Here is a 23,212-nt window from a genome sequence, read left to right on the forward strand (position 1 = left end):
TGCCATTTTCTGGCACAAATCGATTTGTGCCCAAATCGAAATGCACAAGCCTATTGATTTGTTTTGTTTTGCTCCACCCCTGCGCCACCCACTTTGGTTCTGCCCACCTGCCTGGCACCCACCCAGTCCCAGGAGTCACCAGCCACCACTGCTTTTCAGGCTTAATTTTTGTAATTGCTTCCTGGATTTCAGCCAAGTATATGGGTGCGGCAAGATGAGTGTCTTGTGTATCAGTGAGGGTTTTATCTAGGAATTGATGGATCTCTTCACAACCATAAGAGGGGACATGATTACATAGTGCTAAGTAAAATTTTTCAAATGCCAAGTTAATTGCCTTATTATCCTTATGTAAATGCCCATTACTGTCTTTGATGCCTGTTATATGGGAGCGATTTTGTATTTGTTTGATTCTATAGGCCAGCAGCAGCTTTTTCTCCTGATTCCCAGAATGTTTGCCTTGAGCAAACTAGAAGGACATCATTCTGCTTGGCATGTAATAGATTCACTTCATATTGTAGCTTCAGAAGGCTAGAGTAGGAACGAGGGGACGGGTTGGCATTATATTCCTGCCAAGCCTCTTTGAGTTTCTCTTCTGATTCCTTGATGTTCTTGAGCTGTTGCTTTTGAAGCAAAGGCTATAGCTCTGCCTCATAAGTAAGCCTTGAGGGTATCCCTGAGAAGTGCCAAGCTAGTCTCTGGTTTTCTATTAGACTTCAAAAACTCTTGAATTTCAGATCCAATCATTGTAATAAATTTATTTAGTCTCCAATGTTTCTGCTTCAGGTCTCCAATGCCTGTCAATTGTATTTTTAATACCACAGGCCCATGGTCCGAGATAATGAGTGGGCCAATATCACATGCAATTACCTGTTTCCCCAGAATTGGGGACAAGAAGCAGAAGTCAATCATAGAGCTTCTTTTATGGGTTTTTGATAAGAAAGTAAAGTTCCTGTCTTTGGGGTATAATAATCTCCATACATTCGTAGAGATTAAGGTCTTCCATTAAACTGTTTAACAGAACACATGGTTTAGATAACACCAAATGCCCTGTACTTCTGTCCATTAGGGGGTTCAGAACCTCGTTGAAGTCTCCTCCATAAATTAAGCTACTGTTCTCCCTTGCCAGAAGCTTAGCGTGTAAAGCTGCAAAAAAGGAGGGGCAATCCTGATTGGGGGCAAACACATTAGCCAATAGGATGATTTGGGGCCCAATCTGGGCTTCCACAATGATATATCTTCCTAGGGGGTCCGCCTCTACATTAAGGGGGTTGAACATGATGTGTTTGTGAACTAGGATTGCCACCCCTCTTGATTTGGAAGAGGACCCAGCCCCCAAAACATGGCCCACCCAGCTCTTTTTAAGCCTGTGAATGTCTTTTTCTGCCATATGTGTTTCTTGTAGGAAGGCCACATCTACATTTTGTCTCTTTAAATATCTAAGGATTTGGGTTCTTTTTTGTGGTGTTTCTAGCCCCTTAACATTAAAGGTAATTAAATTCATATATCCTGCTATAAGAAAATTAAGGACACACGTTGCCCGAGAATCTATAGCCCTAGCACTTAACATTCTAGACCCTAGGGGTGAGTCCGAACCAGTCCAGCGGCCATTCTAAGGAATGGCCAAACTGCCGGACCGGTTCGGCCCTTGCTGGTCCGGGTCCGGGTGGGGGGTATAACTTTAAGGGCGGGAGGGCTTTCTTACCCCTCCCGCCTCTTCGCCCCCTCCAGCGCCCGTATTTAACTGAATAACGGGGCGCTGGAAACCAGCCCCCCCCGCCGCCCCCGCCCCCCCCAGCAGATTTATGTGCAAAGGTACCCATACCCCTGCTGCTGCCGTCGCCTGCCCGCCAGCCAGCCAGCCAGCCAGCCAGCCAGCCCTCCCTCCCAGCTGCCCGCCCGCCCGAGTCCTTACCCAAGGCTTTAGGAGAAAACGAGAGGAGCTACCGAACAGAGCTCCTCTCGTTAGGAAGACCTCCAGCAGACTGAAGGCACCTTGCGCGCGCGCGCGCATGCGCGTGCCGCAAAAGACGCCGATCGCCAGAGGCCCAGTCTACCCGCTGGGAAAAGGCCGGGTAGACTGGGCCTCCGATCGCCGGAGGCCCGGTCTACCCGGCCTTTTCCCGGTGGGTAGACCGGGCCTCCGGCGATCGGCGTCCTTTGCGGCGCGTGCAAAGCGCCTTCAGTCTGCTGGAGGCCTTCCTAACGAGAGGAGCTCTGTTCGGTAGCTCCTCAAGTTTTCTCCTAAAGCCTTGGGTAAGGAATCGGGCGGGCGGGCAGCTGGGAGGGAGGGCTGGCTGGCTGGCGGGCGGGCGGGCGACGGCGGTGGCAGGGGTATGGGTACCTTTACATAAATCTGCTGGGGGGGGTGCGGCGGCGGCGGAGGGGGCGGCTGGTTTCCAGCGCCCCGTTATTCAGTTAAATACGGGCGCTGAAGGGGGTGAAGAGGCGGGAGGGGTAAGAAAGCCCTCCCGCCCTAAAAGAAAGGGCCCCCCTTCGGTGCCGGTCCGGACTGGTCCGGACCGTGCACATCTCTACTAGACCCAGCAGGTCTCTTTCGCAGACTCACCTTCCCAAGCTTGGATTATTAAGGCCAATAGCCTGGAGTCCTACAGCTGGCGCCAGAGGTCAAGTATCATTTGGGTAGCTCCATTCTGGTGCATCAGTGGGAGGCCTTTGTATCCTGCCCCAAACAGTTCTTTAAAACTCAACAGAAGTGTATTAGAAAACAGATTGGTAAACATTGGAGTGGAGCTCCTGTAAAACACAGAGTATGCTGGGTTAGCCCTTCTTGTATTTGTCGGTGTGAATGCAATGGTGAGTAAGGTAGTTATGGGACAATAGAGTTTTTTATTACAAGCAATTCCTGTGGAAATCCCTGATAAAATATTTAGGTTATGGCAAAATAAAATTGAGAGGTTTTGTTTTAATACCAAAAAAAAATTGAGAGTAAATAGAAAAATAATTATAAATTATTTTTCTATTTACTCTCAATTTTTTTTAGTTTTAAAGACCTGTTTGGGGAGGGATACAAAGGCCCCCCACTGATGCACCAGAATGCAGCTACCCAAATGATACTCAAAAACAAGCTGGATGGACCTAAAAAACAAGCTGGATGGGGACTTCAAAATTTAAAACTGTACTATCAAGCTGCCCAATTAAGTCATATGGCAGCATTTATAATGGAGGACGTTATCAAAACAGTGGATACAAATAGAAGAGACACAGGAGCCAGAAGGAGTCTTGAGACAAATAATCTTTCATCCAAACAAATTCAAGGACGCCAAGGAAATTAATAATATATTTACTAGGAATATGATCCAAATATGGAAAGAAAAATTTACAATGTTGATAGGAAACACCTCTCCTCTAACACCTTTATTAACGTATCTGAATAGGGCAGATAAATATGGATTGGCCTTTTTGAAGAAGTTGAAAGAAAAGAATTTGTAGAGAATAAGAGATTTTTACAGAAACAAAAGGTTGCTCAAGAAGGCGGAGATTGAGCCAGAAATAGTCTCTCAAATTCCCTGGCTAGTTTGGTTTCAAATTAGATCCATACTGATGGATGCTAGTGTTGAGAACTTTGCTGCCCCAGCACATACAAAGTTTGAGAAATTAATACTTAGTTATTTGGATCAACCTAAAGGGATAAACTCTAAGATACACAAAATGTTAATACAAATAGAGATCGGAGACCCCCCCAATAGGGTTAAGGAATGTATGGGAAATAGATTTAGGTAAAAAGATGCCGGAGATGCACTGGCTGTCAGTATGGAAGTCAGGAGGCTTTCTCTCAGCCTCCATTCAAGAACTCCATTGGAAAATATTACACCGCTGGTATCTCACACCTTCAGTATTAGCTTGATTCTCTCAACAAAATTCTATACAGTGTTGGAGGAGTTGTAAACAGAAAGGTATATATTACCATATGTGGTGGACATGTGAGAAAATCAAACCATTTTGGGAGAAAATCTTTCTTGAAATTAGTAATATAATGAACCAAAGAGTAGATTATGCTCCAGACTAGGGATGTGCGGACTGGTTCGAATCCGAACCGGTTCGAATCCGAACCAGGGTGGTTCGGAGGTTCGAATTCGAACCAAACCAGCCATCAGGTTCGGGCTGCAGGTTCAAATTTGAACTGGTTTGGACACCCAAAAATTGGTAGTATAGTAGCTGGCACCCAGGGGTACCTGTCACCCAAACCCCAAAGCAATCGGACACTCATACGATATTTAATGAATTTTTGAAAATTATTTTTTTTTCTCTTAGGATATAATGGGCCTCGAACCAGTCCATTATTCCTTATTGTGGAGCACCTAGGGGCAAAAAAGTGGGGTGGGTGGTAGACAGACAGGGGTGCCTACCACCCAAAAAATCCCAAGGCAATTGGACACTCCTCTGATTATTGGTGAATTGTTAAAAGTATTTTTGAATTACTCATAGAGAATAATGAGGATTGCAGCAAATGTATAGCTTCACGTCGGGGGGAAAGGGGTGTCGTTGAGTGGAGTGTGGTGGCTGGTAGTTCCTAGGGTGGGCAAGGAAGCTATCCAAATTATTTGAAAGGAATTGGGCAAAGGGATGATTTTTAAGTGATTTTTGAAGTTTACGCGTCTTTAAGGTTTTTCTCCATAAAGAAGAATGGAGGTGTCAGCAAATGTATAGCTTCACATCAGGGGCAAAGGGGTGGCCTAGAGCAGTGTGGGGCTGGTGGTAGTGCCAGGTAGGGGCAAGGAAGCTACCTGAATTTTTTCAAAGGATTTGGGCAGAGGGATGATTTTAAAGTGATTTTTGAAGTTTATGCGTCTTTAAGGTTTTTTCTCATAAGGTATATGGAGCTTTCAGCAGCCCCATAAGTGCACTTGGGGGGTGCTGGGGTGGCCCAGAGCGAGTGGTGGTGTAGTGCACATAGGGTGCCAACCACCTCCATGGGTTTCTAACCCATGGTACAGGGTTCTGTTGTTTCTGAGGTATTGAGTGTGGATTCTATGATAGCATATTAGAGTGGATTCATGGTGTCTCACTGAAAATCTCATTTGCAATCTCACTTCTTCTTTCAAAAGTAAGACAGTTTCTTCCCAAAATGGCCCTCGGCATACTGGATCCTCTGGGCAAGAAGAAGACACAGAAGTTGAGGAATTTTTTCTGGGACGTGCTGTCTATAGAAAAGATATATCAAAAGGAAAACATCAGCGGCTGGGTGGTTGAGCAAGATCAGCTGATGGCTGAGACTGGGATGACAGAGGAGATGCGCACTCAATTCCAGCTTCTTCTTCTGTGGGCATCTCAAGCTAATACTGGTCCAGCTGCCTCCTGGCTTCTTGCATATCTCCTGAAACATCCAGAAGCAATGAAGGCAGTGAGGGAAGAAGTGTACAATGTACTAAAAGAGACTGGACAGGAAGTGGAGCCAGGCGGCCCCCTCATCAATGTGACCTTGGCTCAGATAAAGACCCCTCTTCTGGACAGTGCGGTAGAGGAAACTCTGCGCTTGAGAGCAAGTCCTTTTCTGTTTCGAAGTGTGCTGCAGGATATGGATCTTAAAATGGATGATGGGAGAGAATATTTTCTCCGGAAAGGAGACCAGCTACTTCTTTTCCCTTTCGTCGGACTGCACATGGACCCAGAAATCCACCCTGACCCTCATACTTTCAAATATGATAGGTTCTTGAACCCAGATGGTCCAAAAAAGGAGTTCTCCAAGAATGGGAAAAAGCTGAAGTATCACAGTATGCCGTGGGGTGCTGGGCCCTCCATGTGCCCTGGACGATTCTTTGCCATTAGTGAGATGAAGTTGTTTGTGATCCTGATGCTCCTCTACTTTGACATGGAACTGGTTAACGTGGAAGAGGAAATTCCACCGGTAGATGTCAGCCGCTATGGGTTTGGAACCACACATCCTTCTTGTGATATTCAGTTCAGGTATCGGCTGCGATTCTTGGGTGAAACAAGTGTCAGCACAGCTATATATATCCTTTTGAGTGAATATATTTTGCTTAATCTTGGAGGGGAGGGGGGTCTCTGAAAAACCAGGTCATCTTTAAACCAGGTCATCTTAATTACAAGAAACAATATGTTGAGCATGGGCTATTTAAGGTGTATGTCTTACTGTTTATCCTACTGTTTAAGGTGATATGTCCTTCACTGCATGAAGAACAGCACATAGTGTGCACACCTCTTCTCCCCATCCCATGTGCCATCTCACTCCTGCATAATCATGAGGGTGTGGGGAAATGTCCAAACTCCTCAACCTGCAATTTAAATACTAATTGAAAGTTATATTTAAACCACGCAGTCCGGGGCAGTTCAGGTGTTCCATCCTCCCATGTGATTTTGAAAAGATGGGACAACTGCTGTCAGGGATGTGAAAGAACTTTCTGTCCTGGATGGGGCTGCACTCCCCACAGAGGAACAAGTGCATAGTCTGGAAGTTCTTCTGGACCCTGGTTTCTCAGGTTGAGACTATGGCCAGGAGCACTTTCTATCAACTACGGTGGATATGGCCGCTGCGTCTGTTCTTTGAAGATAGTGGTCTCAAAACTGTGGTGCACTGCACTCTCTGGTAGCCTCTAGGCCTGATAACTGCAATGTGCTATACATGGGGCTGCCTTTGTATGTAGTTCAGAAACTTCAGTTAGTTCAAAATGCAGCAGCCAGACTGGTCTCTGGGGTTTCCTAGAAAGACCATATTATGCCTGTTTATATATGCATATATGCAATAATATATACATACTAGTTGACCGGGCACAGAGCATCTGTGCCCCTGGTTCTCCACCACCTCGTCCCACCTGGCCGCACCTCCTCAAGCCTTTGCCTGCCGGACGGCCACACCCCCTCAGGCCAGCCAACGGGAGCTTCGCCCGCCTGCCCACCGCCGCCTCACAATAGCAGCCGCCTCCTCAGGCCGGCAGGGTTTTGCCCGCCCGCCGGCCATTTCTTCAGGCTGGCAGGGCTTCGCCTGCCGCCTCCTCAAGCCGCGGGGCTTCTCATGCCGGCAGGGTTTTCTTCGCATGCCGGCGGGCCGCCTCCTCCATGCCTGGGCTCCTCCCGCTGCCGCCACTTGCCAGAGAGGTAGCCAGCCCCTTCTCCCCCCCACCCCCACCCCCACCTCATGTCCTCGCCTCCAGGCAGGTGCAGACCCAGGCTGCCGGCCTGCCACCGCCTTGCCTCCGTGGTCCAAATCTCCTGGGTGCGCTGCCAGCCAATCAGGTGCCTCCGCAGCCCAGCCAATCAGCTGGGCTGCTGGGACGCATTTTCCCTGGGCACACCCAGGAGATATATATATATATATATACACACACACACACACACACACACACACACGTATTTTTAAGCCCGTTATAATAACGGGCGCTAGGTTTCCCCCCCCTTTATTCCTTCTTCCTTTCTCTCGCCCTTTTTTGTTTGTTTCTTTTTTCTTTCTGACTCTCTTTCTTTCTTTCCCTTCAATAGCGGTCAGGCCGGACACTTCTGCCGGCTCTACTCTCCCCCCCCCCCGTTTAAGGGCCAAATCGGCCCAAACAACTGACGACGACGACGACGACGACTGCCCACCCGCCCTCCCAGCTGCCCGAGTCCTCCTCACTCCCGTCTTAGGCCCGCGACAGTCGGGTGATCAAGGACCATAATCAGAGAAGGAGAGAGGAACTCGCAAACAGAGCTCCTCTCTCTGCAAAGCCTCTGCCCGAACTGGCGGTTTGGGCGCAAAGGACACCTGTAGCATCCTATGCGCCCAAAGCACCAGTTCGGGCAGAGGCTTTGCAGAGAGAGGAGCTCTGTTTGCAAGTTCCTCTCTCCTTCTCCGATTATGGTCCTTGATGATCGCCCGACTTACGCAGGCCAAAGACGGGGGTGAGGAGGACTCGGGCAGCTGGGAGGGCGGGTGGGCGGGTGGCGGCAATTGTTTGGGCCGATTTGGTCCTTAATCAGGTGGGGGCGGGGCAGCGGGGGCGGCTGCTGGCAGCAAGTGAGAGAGCGACGGGAAGGGTAAGTAAACCCTCCCGCCGCTCTTAAAGGTACCCCCCCACTCTTTTCTTTTCTCCCGGCCCTCTTTTTCTTCTTCTTCCCCACTGCTCTCCCAGTTCCTCCGTTACTCTCACAACCCTCCCGGTTCCCCCGCTGCCGGCTCAGCCCTCCCAGTTCCCCCACTGCTGCTTCAGTTTTCAGCCCAGTTTCCAGTTTCCCAGTTTCAGTTTTCAGCCCAGTTTCCCCCGCTGCTGCTTCACCAACATAGCCACCCGTGTCAGGACGGCCGTATCTTTCACAGTCGTTTTGGGAACGCGCTCCGCGCATGCCCAGAACGGCTGAGAAAGACACGGGCCGAAGACAGGCACGGGATCACGCTGTAGCTTCTTATTATAGAGGATATAGATGATTGCACTGGCTGCCAATAGGTTTCCGGGCAAATTAAAAAGTATTGATAATTACCTTTACAGCCTAAGCGACTTAGGATCTGTGTACCTGTGTGGATGCCAAATACATTTCAATCAAAGAACAGTAGTTTGCAAGAATTGTGAATTTCATTAGTAAACAACTTGGCTTCAGGCATTCTCTAAGCAAGGTGATTCATCAGGAGAGTGAAACCTGTATATTGTATATCACCACTTTAAAAAGGTGCCTCTTTGCTCAGTCAGCAGGGGAAGTGCATTTAGCATTGGCAAAATTATTCTATATTCTCCTCTTCAGCTACCATTAGACTGATGAACATATTAGGGCTTTTTGAGAGCAACCTTTTCAATCAATTGTTGCATCTTTTTTATCTCTCCGAGGGATGGACTTTACTTCCAACTAAACTTCAGCCAGTTATCCAACAAGGACTTCACTGAACTGTCACGTATACATTATCTTAGTTATCTTGGTCCTTAGGCTGAATAGAAGAGGGAGGGAGGGAGGATCACCAGGTTGAAACTCTTCCTGGCTTCATACCCTGTGTTTCATTGCATTGCATTGCCTACCAATTGCTCCTTGTATTGCTCCAGTACTGCATATGCTGCCTTTTGGTAACACAATCTTCTGGAGCAGCAATGTATGTTTTCTTAATAAAGATGTATATGTGAACAAGTCTGCTGTCCTAAATAATATCTGTTTTGCACACATTTGGAGTGCGGGGCAAATGTAATGATGAAGAGGTGAGTTCTGAAAACACCTCCATATCACTGATTGCAAGTTCATTGGAGTAGAGCAGTGTTCTTCATTCATTCATTCATTCATTCATTCGATTTCTATACCACCCTTCCAAAAATGGCTCAGGGCGGTTTACACAGAAAAATAATAAATAAGTAAGATGGATCCCTGTCCCCAAAGGGCTCACAATCTAAAAAGAAACACAAGATAGACACCAGCAACTGTCACTGGAGGGATGCTGTGCTGGGGGTGGAGAGGGCCAGTTACTCTCTCCAATAAAGAGAATCACCATGTTAAAAGATGCCTCTTTGCCAAGCTAGCAGGAGTTTATTGGAAGGCCCGGGGCCACTGGCAGCCCCATCAACCCTAAGTGCAGTTCCCTGACTGACTGTTAATTGGGCCTCTCTGAAGCATTGGCCAAATCTGAATAACCTGCACAGTACCCCAGGCACCACCATGAGGAGACAGCCATTATCACTGTGCAGTGCTGTGCCCTGCCCAGCATTTGTTTGGTGGGGGTGGGGGGGTTCCTTTAAGGGCAATGGAGCCCTCTTGAGCCCTGCACCATTTTGGAAGACATGCACAGAATGCTGGGAAGTGTAGCATTCCCAGTGCTTTCCTCCTAGAGCTCCTAAGATGGGCTCCATCTCTCTTAAAGGGCCCTCCCAGTATATTGTGCAGAGCTGAGCACCAGGGGAAATAACTCTCACATTGTTAACTGATTTACAGGCGACACAATATGCATGATAGGATCTGTGACTATATTTCTGACAACCAGGTGGAGCAACCACAAAAGGGTTGTTAGTCATGTCCACTCTGAGTTCTGAAATTACTGTGTAAGATAATAATGGCATTTGTGACTTGTTTTCCAATGCTATGTTTGATCATAAAGATTTCATGCTAGGGATCATTAGGAAGAGGATTGAAAATAAAACTGCTAATATTATACTGCCCTTATACAAAACTATGGTGCGGCCACACTTGGAGCACTGCATACAATTCTGGTCACCACATCTAAAGAAGGTCATTGTAGAACTGGAAAAGGTGCAGAAGAGGGCAACCAAAATGATCAGGGGCCTAGAGCACTTTTCTTATGAGGCTAGGCTACAACACCTGGGGCTTTTTAGTTTAGAAAAAAGACGACTGCAGGGAGACATGATAGAGGTCTATAAAATCATGCATGGCGTGGAGAAAGTGGATAGAGAGAAATTCTTCTCCCTCTCCCATAACACTAGAACCAGGGGTCATCCCATGAAATTGATTGCCAGGAAATCTAAGACCAACAAACGGAAGTACTTTTTCATACAACGCATAATCCACTTGTGGAATTCTCTGCCACGAGATGTGGTGATGGCCAACAGCCTGGATTGCTTTAAGAGGGACCTGGATAACTTCATGGAGGAGAAGTCTATCAATGGCTACGAGTCTGTGGGCCACCTCCAGCCTCAAAGGCAGGATTCCTCTGAATACCAGGTGCAGGGGAGTAATGGCAGGAGAGAGGGCACGCCCTCAACTCCTGCTGTAGGCTTCCAGCGACATCTGGTGGGCCACTGTGTGAAAAAGGATGCTGGGCTAGATGGGCCTTGGGCTTGATCCAGCAGGGCTGTTCTTATGTTCTTTATGAGCTCTCAAGGAAATCCCCTCTGATGTCAGAGAAGGGAAAGTGTTCAAGGAAGGACATGTTTGCCCAGTTTATTGTTTTTGTTACCTCAGTGCTCCTCAGACCTTTTGAACACAGGCTCCCTTTCTGAATGTGTGCTACCTTCTGAGGCCCCCCAGGACAGGATCTATTCACGCAGCTTCAAGCATGCACTGAAGTGTCCTTGCTCCTCTTTTCCCCAAGTAGCCCTTCAGGCTCTCTTTCAAAAGCTGTTCCAGAATGTGGGCAAATATGCCTCTGAATGGGTCCCTTCACTGCACAGGGGTATTGGAGCAGAACAAACATGGTCAGACATGGTCTTACATGGTCAGACTAGATCACTTTCAGTTTGTGACTTCTGAGGATAGGGCTCCCAGTCCATTTCCGGGCCCAATTCAAAGTGCTTGTTTTAACCTTTAAAGCCCTACATGGCTTGGGACTGGGTTACCTGAGAGAACACCTTGCCCCATATGTCCCTACCCAAACCTTAATATCTTCTTTAGAGGCCCTCTTCCAGGTGCCCCTGTCAAAAGATGCGAGGCAGGTGGCTGCCAGGGAGAGGGCCTTTTTGGTGGTTGCACTCTGTTTATAGAATAGCAGCCCCAGCAGTGTTCCCTCTAAGAGGGATTCCCAGATGTTGTTGTCTACAACATAGCCAAAGCCATTGCAGCTCCCCAGTGAGGCTCCCCAGTGAGGCTCCTCAGTGAGGCTCCCCTGGCTTCATCCCTTTGTTCTTTGAGATGCCAGGTACAGATGTTTTTGTCTACCAGGCCTTTTGATTTTTTAATTCTGAGTTTCAGATTTGTTCTGATTTTCTAACTAATTTTAAAATGAGTTTTTAAATTTTGTATTCTTCCTAATGATCCCTAGCATGAAACTTGCTTCTTTCACAGCTGCCACACATTGAGTCGACACTTTCAATGAGCTGTGCACCACAATCCCAAGATCCCTCTCCTGGTTAGTCACTGACAGCTCAGATCCTAGCAAGGTATACTTGAAGTTGGGGATTTTCGTCCCAATGTGCATCACTTTACACTTGCCAACACTGAACCACATTTGCCACTTTGTCGCCCACTCCCCCAGTTTGGAGAGATCCCTTTGGATCTCCTCACAATCCTTTTTGGATTTCACTACCCGAAAGAGTTTGGTATTATCTGCAAATCTGGCCACCTCGCTGCTTACCCCTGCTTCTAGATCATTTATGAATAAATTAAAAAGCACCAGTCCCAGTACAGATCCCTGGGGGATCCCACTTCTTACTTCCCTCCATTGTGAAAACTCTCCATTTATACCTACCCTCTGTTTCCTATCTTTCAACCAGTTAGCAATACACACATGTACTTGTCCCCTTATCCCATGACCGCTAAGTTTCCTCAGGAGTCTTTGATGAGGAACTTTGCCAAAAGCTTTTTGGAAGTCCAGGTATACAATGTCAACTGGATCACCTTGATCCACACACTTGTTGACACTCTCAAAGAACTCCAAAAGGTTGGTGAGGCAAGATTTACCTTTGCGGAAGCCATGCTGGTTCACTCCCAGCAGAGCCTGTTCTTCTAGTTGCTTTACAATTTTATCCTTGAGGATGCTTTCCATCAATTTGCCTGGAACGGACGTTAGGCTAACCAGCCTGTAATTTCCCAGATCGCCCCTGGATCCCTTTTTGAAAATCGGTGTTACATTTGCTACTTTCTAGTCCTCTGGTACAGAGCCCGATTTCAGGGATAAGTTACATATTTTAGCAAGGAGGTCGGCAATTTCACATTTGAGTTCTTTAAGGACTCTTGGATGGATGCCATCCATTCCTGGTGATTTGTTAGTTTTCCGTTTTACAGACAGTTTAGAACATCATCTCTTGTCACTTCTATCTGACTCAGTTCTTTAGCCTCCATCCCTAAAAAGCCTGGTTCAGGAACAGGTATATGCTCAGTATCCTCTGCCGTGAAGACGGACGGAAAGAACTCATTCAGCTTCTCTGCAACCTCCATATCCTCCTTCATAATCCCTTTCACTCCCATTCACTCAGTCTAATGGTCCAACCGCCTCCCTGGCAGGTTTCCTGCTTCTGATATACTTAAAGAAGTTTTTGTTACTCCCCTTGATACTTTTGGCTAAATGTTCCTCAAACTCTCTTTTTGCCTCCCTTATTGTCACCTTGCATTTCTTTTGCCAGAGTTTGTGTTCCTTTCTGTTCTCTTCATTTGGACAGGCCTTCCAATTTCAGAAGGAAGTCTTCTTCCCTTTTATGGCTTCCTTGACGGTACCCATTGGCCATGCTGGCAACCTCCTGGACTTAGTGGTAGCTTTCCTCCTTTTGGGTATACAATCTAACTGGGCTTCTAGTATTGTCGTTTTGAGTAAACTCCACGCACTCTGGAGCGAAGTGACTCTCCTGATTTTCCCCCTCAGCTTTCTTTTCACCATACTCCTCATTTTGGAGAAGTTTCCTCTTCTGAAATTCAAAATGTCTGTGTTAGACTTCCTTGGTGATTCCCTCCCCACATGTATGCTGAATTTGATGGCACTCTATGGTCACTGTTCCCTAAAGGATCGATGACCCTGACATCACGCACCAGGTCCTGGGTGCCACTCAGAATTAAGTCCAAGATCGCCTTCTCTCTGGTTGGTTCCAAGACCTAGGGCACAGTCATTTAGCGTATCTAAAAGCCTGACCTCTTTGTCATGACCTGACTGTGAGTTTACCCAGTCTATGTGTGGGTAATTGAAGTCACCCATAATTACAGCCCTGCCTCTCCTTGACGCCTCCCTGATTTCCTGCTTCAACTCCTAGTCACTGTCAGCATTTTGATCCGGATGGCGATAGCACGTCCCCAGTAGCACGTTCCCTTTTGTTACCCACAGGGTTTCTGTGGAGGACTCGAGTCCACTTAGGTTTCCTAGCTTGTTAGATTCTATGCCTTCTTTAACATACAGTGCTACTCCAAGGCGCCCCTCCCTGTCCTTTCTATAGAGCTTTTCGCCTCCTCTCTGGGGGTCTACTCATGAGTAACCGTGCTGTGGCCACTCATGATCTTTAAAACCAGGTTTGCGGAGCGCTCACTCCAGAAACCTGGTTTTAGGGCAGGGGTAGTTATGCGGGCCTAGGAACCACTGGGCTCACAGCCAAGCCCGGGGGTTCACACGATGGGGCGAAATCGGGCTAGCCTCCACTAGCCCAAGTTCACCCCATCGTGTGAATAGCCTCAATGTCTTCTTTGCCATGAACCCCGGCTAACTGGGCAAAGAGGCACCTTTTAATGTGGTGATTCCCTTTATTTAGCAGGGGGAGAGTGACTGGCCCGATCCACCCCAGCACAGTACTTCCAGTGACTGTTGCTGGTGTCTGTCTTGTGTTTCTTTTTAGATTGTGAGCCCTTTTGGGACTGGGATCCGTCTTATTTGTTTGTTATTTCTCTGTGTAAACTGCCCTGAGCCATTTTTGGAAGGGGGGTATAGAAATTGAAATGATGATGATGATGATGATGATGATGATGATGATGATGATGTAAAAATATTATGGGACTTCTGACTACAAACAGATAAATATCTGCTACACCAGAAATAACTGTAGTCAAGAAGAAAGAAAGAAAGAAAGCCAAAATAATTGACATAGCAATACCAGGGGACAGTAGAATAGAAGAAAAAGAAATTTAAAAAAAACAACACAAAATATAAAGATCTTCAAATCAAAATCGAAGGTTGTGGCATAAGAAAGAAGAAGGTTGTGGCAGAGGAGAGTGGAGAGCTGGTCTTGTGGTAGCAAACATACTTGTCCCCATAGCTTAGCAGGGTGTGCCCTGGTTGTATTTGAATGGGAGACAACACGTGTGAGCAGTGCAAGATATTCCACTCAGGGGATGAAGCTGCTCTGGGAAGAGCAGAAGGTTTCAAGTTCCCTCCCTGGCTTCTCCAAGATAGGGCTGATATGTGAGATTCCTGCCTGCAACCTTGGAGAAGCCGCTGCCAGTCTGTGAAGACAATACTGAGCTAGATAGACCAATGGTCTGACTCAGTATATGGCAGTTTCCTATGTTCCTATGTAAGAAAACCAAAATAGTCCCAGTAGTAATTGGTGCCCTAGGTGCAATTCCAAAACACCTTGAAGAGCACCTCAATACTATAGGGGCCACTTTGCTATCTTTCATTATCTTTTGAAAGAGAGGCTGTTGGAATGAACCCCTACAGTCGCTGGTTATTCTGATCTTGGGTAGCATTGCCCCATGTTTGCTTGTGCTTAATGACCAAATTGCATAGTTTGCCATATATGGCCATGTGCAGAGTTTATGATCCCGTGAGCTCAGGTATCCCAGATGGAGGCAGTGAGCAGACAGCTCCAAATCAGCCAGAGGGGTGCTGACTGCAGCCCCAAAACAAGCTGTTCTGGCAACAGAGCCGGCTTGAAATCGAGCCAGCTCCAAGCTGAGCCAGCTTGACTCGAAGACTCAAGCTGGAACTGAACTGGCCATTGAAAAAATAGGGCCGGTCTGAGCGCAAGCCGAGCTGAGCCTGGTTCAAACTGAGCCTGATCAAAGGTGGTTCGAAGGCTTGTGCCACCATTTCATGCAGGGGAGGTGGTGGTAGCCATTTTGTGACACTATGTGTCACTTTCAGAGATTGGCCGAGCTGCCACTGCCCTGATTGGTCAGATGTGCCTTGCCCTTTGGTTGGCTTGCCAATTGTGCCACCCAGTTGCAACTGTCACCCCATTGGCCGGGGGGGGGGGGAGGGACAAGGATAGGGATTCAAATTGTATTTAAAGGCCACCATCTGGCCTTGCAAAGCCACAGGTTTTTAAGCTTCTGATCTGAGAGAGCTGGCTGCTGCTTCTGCCACCACGCCTCTTGCTTTGTTGTTGTTGCTGCTAGCCTGACTTGCTGTTGCTGTGTGTTGGGGTCTCTTTGCAGAGGATTGCCATGCCTGACTGCATGCCTTGACAATTCCAAAATGGCCACCATGCTGGAGGGGGAAGGCCCGAATGGGCCAAAGAACCGGCCAGCCGGTATGGGCATCAAGGGAGGCCAGCAGGGGGAGGGGGGGCCTCCACAGGCACCCCCACCCAGCCGCCTCCAACAACTCCCCTTGTAAGTAAAAACATTGTGTGTGTGTGTGTATACACACACACATACATACAAAGTCCATGAACCCCACAAACAGTCAGGGGGGTGTTCAGTTCAACCCTGAACGGTCGAACCTGTCTGCACATCCCTAGTGTGGTGTGGCCGGTTCAAATCGCAATTGCAGTGCAACTATTTGTTGATTTTTACAGCCCCTTACAGCATGAGAGAGGAAGGCCCCCCCCCCCCCGCTTGGGTTTTTGCGCAAAGGTGCAACCCAATTCTCAGCTGCTTTCAGCTTTTGAGTTCTATCGCATTTGCTCCATTTCAGGCCGATGAAGTCACGGAGGGGACGACTCTAACCCCTTCCTGAACTCATTGGCCCGAAATGGAGGAGGATGAAGCAGTGAATGCGAAGAATATGGAATATGGACACCCCCTGCCCGGAAAACCCGCTGCAGTGGTGGGCAATATGAATGGCCACAACTCTGCCATGATGCATTGAAAAATGCATTGAAAAATACTGTGCTCACAGTTTCAAGCCGTTGGCTAATACTGTTGCACTTTGCAACACTTTAACCGGTGCAAATCTCGTAATCGAGCATTGCCTTTCATAGTTGGGTCACAAAGACAAGCCATGACATGCTCCTTTTTGTCACCCAACTTGATGATGAGCCTCTCCACTACCCCAGTCTTCAACCGACCTTCTAGAGCTCTACCATCCCTAGCGAGGTCTGAAGCTTATCCATCAGCTTCTCGAGGAGAAGTGCGGCAGGCAAGGCCTGGCTCAGAATCGTGGCCTCAGCACACAAGCTCTTTGTTGCAAACACAAAGTGCTCAAGTGCCAAGACCATCTCAGACATGAGCTTCCACTCTGTGTTGAGGAGCTTGCACATGCTCAAGGCACAATTCCAAGCCAGGTCATGGAGTGCTACCTCTTGCTCTAGCAGGAACTATAACAAGAGAAGGGTGAAGTTCCATCGGTTCTTGACATCCCCAGGGATGAGGTGTCAAGGTAGGTCGTGCTCATGCTGCCACTCATGGAACATGCACCTTGACCTCTCACTTTGATGGAAATGGACTGAAATCTTGTGGCACTTCTCCACAAGTGCAGCCATGGCAGCAGCAGCACCTGCTGGTAAGCAGCCCTGTTCTCTGCATGCGTTGGCCTCCTTGAGGCTAAAGGCATCTGACAAAACAAAGTGCAGTGTGTGGGCCATACAACATATGGACAAACACTCAATCTGCTCTACCACCCTGAGCATGTTGGCTTCATTGTTGGGGACAATGAAGCCTCACCTGAGGTGTGGCTTCCCAACTAGCCACTCCTCAGTCTGGCAACTGATCATGTTCACCAGTTCCTCCAGTATCCATTGTGTGCAACACATGCAGCACGGCCCACCTGTGCCATATACCGCTGGGCCATATTGATGAGGGGATCCTGTAGTCAGGAGCTAGCACCTGGAGTAACCAGTGGAAGCTGGCATTCTCCACCATCTGAAATGGCTGGTCATCCAGAGCCATCATCTCACCTAAGATCCAGGTCATTAGATATGGGCCTCTTTGACATGGACAGTGGCACTTGCTGTCCAACAGCTTGACCCACTGCTTGACCGGGAGTGTCCCCTGCATCAGTAAAGCTGGTGCACGGCACTTGCCAGTGCTAGTTGAAAGCACAACACAACTGGGTGCACTGATGCTGTCAGCAGCGAGCAGGATGCTGCTGCGTGATATGTTGCCACATCGAGGATGTCCCAAGATGCTTGACATCCTCTCCCCCCACCCCCGCTGACTTGTTCAGGAGGACGTCAGCAGAGCTAGCAAGTAGAGTCAGGGAAGCTATAAAAGGGGGAAAGACTTCCTTCAGAAAATGGAAGGCCTGCCCAAATGAAGGGAACGAGAAGGAATGTCAACTCTGGTAAAAGAAATGCAAGGAGTCAATAAGGGGTGCAAAAATAATTTGAGGAGCATATAGCTAGAAGTGGCAAGAGGAATAACAAAAACCTCTTTAAATATATCAGAAGTAGAAAACCTGTCAGGGACGTGGTTTGTCCCTTAGATGATGAGGGCATAAGTGATTATTAAGGAGAATAAGGAGATAGCATAAAAGCTGAATGAGTTCTTTGCATCTGTCTTCATGGTGAAGGATACTGAGCATATATCGTCTCCAGAACTGAACTTCTCAGGCTTGGAGGCTGAAGAACTGGGCCAGTTTGAGCTGACAAGGGAAGATGTTCTAAACTGTCTTGAGAAACTAAAAATTAACAAATTGCCATGGTCAGATGGCATCCACCCAAAAGTTCTGAAGGAACTCAAATGTGAAATGGCTGATCCCCCAGCAGAAATATATAACTTGTCCCTAGAATCACTCTCTGTACCAGAGGACTGGAAAATAGCGGATGTAATTCCTATTATCAAAAGGGGATCCAGGGGGGATCCGGGAAATTACAGGCCAGTTAACTTAATTCTGTGCCAAGTAAATTGAAAGGGGATCCAGGCGGAATCTGGGAAATTACAGGCTGGTTAACTCAAATTATGTGCCAGGTAAATTGATGGAAAACATACTTTAGGAAAAAATTGTTAAACATATTGAAGAATGGGCCTTGCTGAAAGAAAACCAGCATGTCTTTCGCAAGGGCAAGTCTTGCCTCATTAACATTTGGAGTACTTTGAGAGTGTCAACAGGCATGTGGATAAAGTAGGGAAGCGCACGGAACTGATTCGGACCTCCGATCCAATCCAAAATTCTGGCAGTTCAGCTGGTTCGAAGGTGGGGGGATATCTTAAAGGATGGGGGAGAGTGCTCTTACCCCTCCCACCACGTTTTCCCCACCAGCACTGCTGCTGTCTTTTAAAATGGTCAGGTGAAGCGGGAGCATACCTCCTTGCTGCCCCGGTGCCTCCTTGGACCAGAAGTGGCCGGTGCGTGTGCACATGTTGTGGGTGCGGGGTGGCAAGGAGGTACACTGCCGCCCCACGGACCATTTTAAAGACATGCCGGTGGCAGAAACATGGCGGGAGAGGTAAGAGCACCCTCCTCTATCCTTAAAAATACCTCCCCCCCACACACACACCTTCGAACTGGCTGGCGTCGGTTCCGTGCACACCACTAGGATAAAGGTGATCCAATTGACATAGTGTACTTTGACTTCCAAAAAGCTCTTAACAAGGTTCCCCACCAAAGGCTCTTGAGTAAACTTAATTAGGATTAGGGGACAGGTTCATGTGTGGATTGTTAACTGGTTAAAGGACAGGAAACAGAGAGTAGGAATAAATGGACAGTCTTCACAATGGAGGGAAGTAAGAAGTGCCCCCCCTCCCCGATCTGTACTGGGACCGGTGCTCTTTAACTTGTTCATAAATGATCTAGAAGTTGGGGTAAGCAGTGAAGTGGCAAAAGCAGCCAAGCAGCACCTGGTAATCCAACCTGAGGAGGAGGCATTTGGCAACTGTCCTAGCATCTGCCTTGTGGCATGCATAAGCCTCTGTCCATTTGGAAAAAGAACGATAATAACAAGCACAATTTGAAAACCTGCACATTTTGGCATTTGAATAAAGTCCATCTGTACATTTTCAAAAGGTCTGAAAGGGTGAGGGTGGTGAGCTGGTGTGGTTTTCTCTGCTATCCCAACATTATTCAGTTGAAGAATTGCACAACTTTCACATACCCCTTTCACAAACCCCTGCTAACTGGGCAAAGAGGCACTTTTTAACATGGTGATTCTCTTTATTTAGCAGGGGGAGAATAACTGGCCCTATCCACCCCCAGCACAGTACTTCCAGTGACTGTTGCTGGTGTCTGTCTTATGTTTCTTCTTCGATTGTGAGCCCTTTGGGGACAGGGAGCCGTCTTATTTATTACTCTGTGTAAACTGCCCTGAGCCATTTTTGGAAGGGCGGTATAGAAATCGAATAAATAATAAAGAATCCTATATAATAAAACCCGAAGGTACCTGCGTCCGTGTCTCTTGCAGGTGTTCTGCGCATGCGTGGCGCGCACGGACCTAGCAACGGAAACTCGCACACAACTGCGTGCGCGCGTAGTTACCATCTCTGCATCGTAGGTCCGCGTAGCAACCCGTAAAACCTGAAAAAGTAAGACAAATGACCTGCCAAACACGTATATTGAAAGAAACATCTACCTAAAAAACTTAAAGGAACATGAACTTGCAAAATTAAACATACATGAACTTGCAAAATTAAAAAAACATAAACTTGAAAAATTAAAGAAACATAAACCTGCGCAATTAAACAAACACAAAACAACAAGATTCAAGAAACATAAATGTGCGCAATTAACCAAACATGCCCCACCCCCAAACAGATAGAGGTCAAGAAGACAAAGGCCAAAAGACAAAGACAACAAAATAGATACAAGCAACATATAGAGGAAGAGCGGACAGCTCACCAGGTAGAGTTGAACAGGAGAAAGGCCCAAAGAGAAAGACAAAGACGAGCAAATAGATCTATTGAACAACAGGAAAATGAACATCACAAAAACGCACAAAGACACAGAGATAGGAGAGCAAGTCTGACTCCGGAGGAATGACAATTACAGCGACAGCAGCACACTGAAAAAGAGAGAGCCAGGATGAGAGATCTGGCTTCTGATAAACGACAATTACAACGACAGCAACTGGCCCAGAGGAAAAGAGTCTGAACCCAAGAATCAAGGGCCGCAGTACAAGCAACAGCAGTTCTTAATGACATTGTGAATATTAAAGAGGACGACATCAAACCCCACACATGTGGATATTTAGAACAGATATGCGACTTTTGTTATGCAAAACATTTTGGAACAGAAAGACCTTCTGATCGGAAAATTTCAAAATGTTGCTCAAAAGGAAAAGTAATTCTTCCCCCAGTTACAACGGATCCGTTCATCCAGCAGCTCATGACAGGTCAGCATCAGTACAGCAGGAATTTCATGCCTAATATAAGATCCATAAATAGTGCCCTAGCATTTGCCTCCATGGGAGCAAACATTGCTCCACCTCCTTGAAATCCCTTCCAAAATCTTATGCACAGGGGATATCGTCAAAGACATTTTTGGAGAAAAAATTCCTGTTGCCGATGTTCCAAAATTAGCAAATAAATCTATCCTTTGCCCAAAGAACTCCGATGTTGACGCCATAAATGAACAGGTGTTCAACATTTTGGAAGGAGATAATGTTACATACCTCAGCTCAGACTCAATTGATGACTCAAGTGAGGAAGATACGCAAAACTATCCAATTGAATTCCTCAGTGAGCTAACTCCAACAGGTATGCCTAGGCATTATCTCAACCATAAAAAGGGAATAATAATTATGCTCCTTAGAAATCTCAACACCAAAAAAGGATTGTGCAATGGCACCCGCCTTATCGTAAAATACTTGAAGAGCAACCTCATCATTGCTCAAGTAATAACAGGTTCAGCTGAAGGGGACATAGTCTTTATTCCCCGTATTGATTTGGCTCCATCCTCCACTGATTTACCCTTTACCTTACGAAGGTGACAATTTCCAGTTAAATTAGCCTTTGCCATGACAATTAATAAAGCTCAGGGGCAAACCTTGGAAAAAGTTGGCATTTATTTGCCAGAAACAGTATTCAGCCACAGTCAGTTATATGTGGGGTTATCAAGAGTTAGGAGTTTTTCTGACGTCATGGTGAAGGTTATAGAACCAACACCCTGACCAAGGCAAACTATTGGCAAACTCAGAAAGAATATTCACAAGGAATGTTGTCTATAAGGAAATTTTATAGAAATATTACATGAACTAAAACAAGAAACAATATTTTTAAAAACTCTTCTTCAGATATTATATATGCCCCTGGTGGCGCAGTGGTAAAACTGCCGCCCTGTAACCAGAAGGTTACAAGTTCAATCCTGACCAGGGGCTCAAGGTTGACTCAGCCTTCCATCCTTCCGAGGTTGGTAAAATGAGTACCCAGAATGTTGGGGGCAATATGTTAAATCATTGTAAACCGCTTGGAGAGCTCCGGCTATAGAGCGGTATATAAATGTAAGTGCTATTGCTATTGCTATATATTTAAGATTGTTACAAAGGTTTATACTGAGGCAATAGTATTTACCCACACTGTATTGTCATATACTTTTCTGTTTTATATGTTTAAAGTTTTTGTTATATATATAATAAAAATGAACATGAATGGAAAAGTTACTTTTTAAAAAAATTACTCTTATTTTAAAAATTTAGAAAATTATATATATATAAATATATATAAAATATGAGGCAACATGCACAAGGAGGTCCACGTCCCTTGCCCTTGAAGAAAGACTGTTCTTCCAAATATTTCTACACAACTCTTCTAGCGCCCGTTAATGTAACGGGCATAATGTCTAGTAAATAATAATAATACCTGTTTGCATGTCTGGAAAAACCTGGAGCAAACCAAAACCTTTCTTCCTGAGCGATCACCCTCCCCCTTTGCCCGCATGGGCCATCTGGTGCCCCATGTGGGTAAGCCGGGGCAAAAAGACTTGGGCACGATGGGCCCAATGAAATGTTTTATAGACCTGACCCTACTTCTTCCTGATCTCCTTGCAGGCTACTTCAGCTTCTGTGGTGTATCGGCCACATTACAACCACATAGTACAGATGCCTGCTTAGGAGCTTAAGGAAGTTCAGTACAGAAAAAGGTTCAACACACTCTACATCTAAATGTCCTTTTTGCTTCGCTGAGAGTACCCCCTGATCCATATTCTGAGTAATTTGCCCAAAGCAAGCAATTCGGCATAAGCAGGTTTCATTTTCCTATTGTATTTTCATTGCACAGTTTGGCAGAATCTTGCATGGTTTGTAGGAGGAAGACCGCATATTATGGGAAGTGGGGAATAACTACTGGCCATTGAGGGAAAGCGGGGAGCAGTGCTGGGTCTGGGATGCCTGTCCTCGACTGCAGGAAGCCCATCTTGAGGCCTCATTTAACTGCTTGTCCTTCTGAGGGCCCCCTTGAATTCCTTTTCAAAAGCCACTTAGTCAGTACCTTGCCTTTCTTTTGGACAATGAATCAAAGGAAAGGAACCCTCAAACTCATACGGCATATGGACAGCTCGGCAAATAATGTCTTAAGACATCACCCAAAAACTTGGTGCAACATACAGAATATCCCCACTTTGTCTTGTCTGTTTAACCCCCCTCCTCCCCACTGAAGGAGTGTGTGGGGTGGTTTCCCCAGTTAGTTAGTTGTTTATTTACGATCTTAGATCAAACATCAATATACACAGAATATACACAGTAAAAAGAAAATAATGGAGACAAAGTCTAAAATGTCATCAAATATATAAAATCAGGAATCTTTGACAGTAACCAATTGCTGTGCTCTAGCTTCTCTTAGTTTGGTCAATGTGTAACAAAATTTAGCAACCGCCAGGGATATTGTTGGGTCC

General features: G+C 46.6%; 1 protein-coding gene across 1 annotated transcript; it reads left to right on the forward strand.

Annotated features, from left to right (window-relative positions):
- Positions 1–214: 214 nt before the first annotated feature.
- LOC128331371 (7-alpha-hydroxycholest-4-en-3-one 12-alpha-hydroxylase-like) lies at positions 215–8,351 on the forward strand. The gene is made up of 4 exons (XM_053264714.1): positions 215–233; positions 5,067–5,945; positions 6,811–7,074; positions 8,302–8,351. The coding sequence occupies exons 1-4, from the start codon at positions 215–217 to the stop codon at positions 8,349–8,351; spliced, it is 1,212 nt and encodes a 403-aa protein (XP_053120689.1).
- The last annotated feature ends 14,861 nt before the right edge of the window (positions 8,352–23,212 follow it).

This window comes from Hemicordylus capensis, chromosome 6, assembly GCF_027244095.1.
Source record: "Hemicordylus capensis ecotype Gifberg chromosome 6, rHemCap1.1.pri, whole genome shotgun sequence".
In the NCBI taxonomy this organism is placed as follows: Eukaryota; Metazoa; Chordata; class Lepidosauria; order Squamata; family Cordylidae; genus Hemicordylus; species Hemicordylus capensis.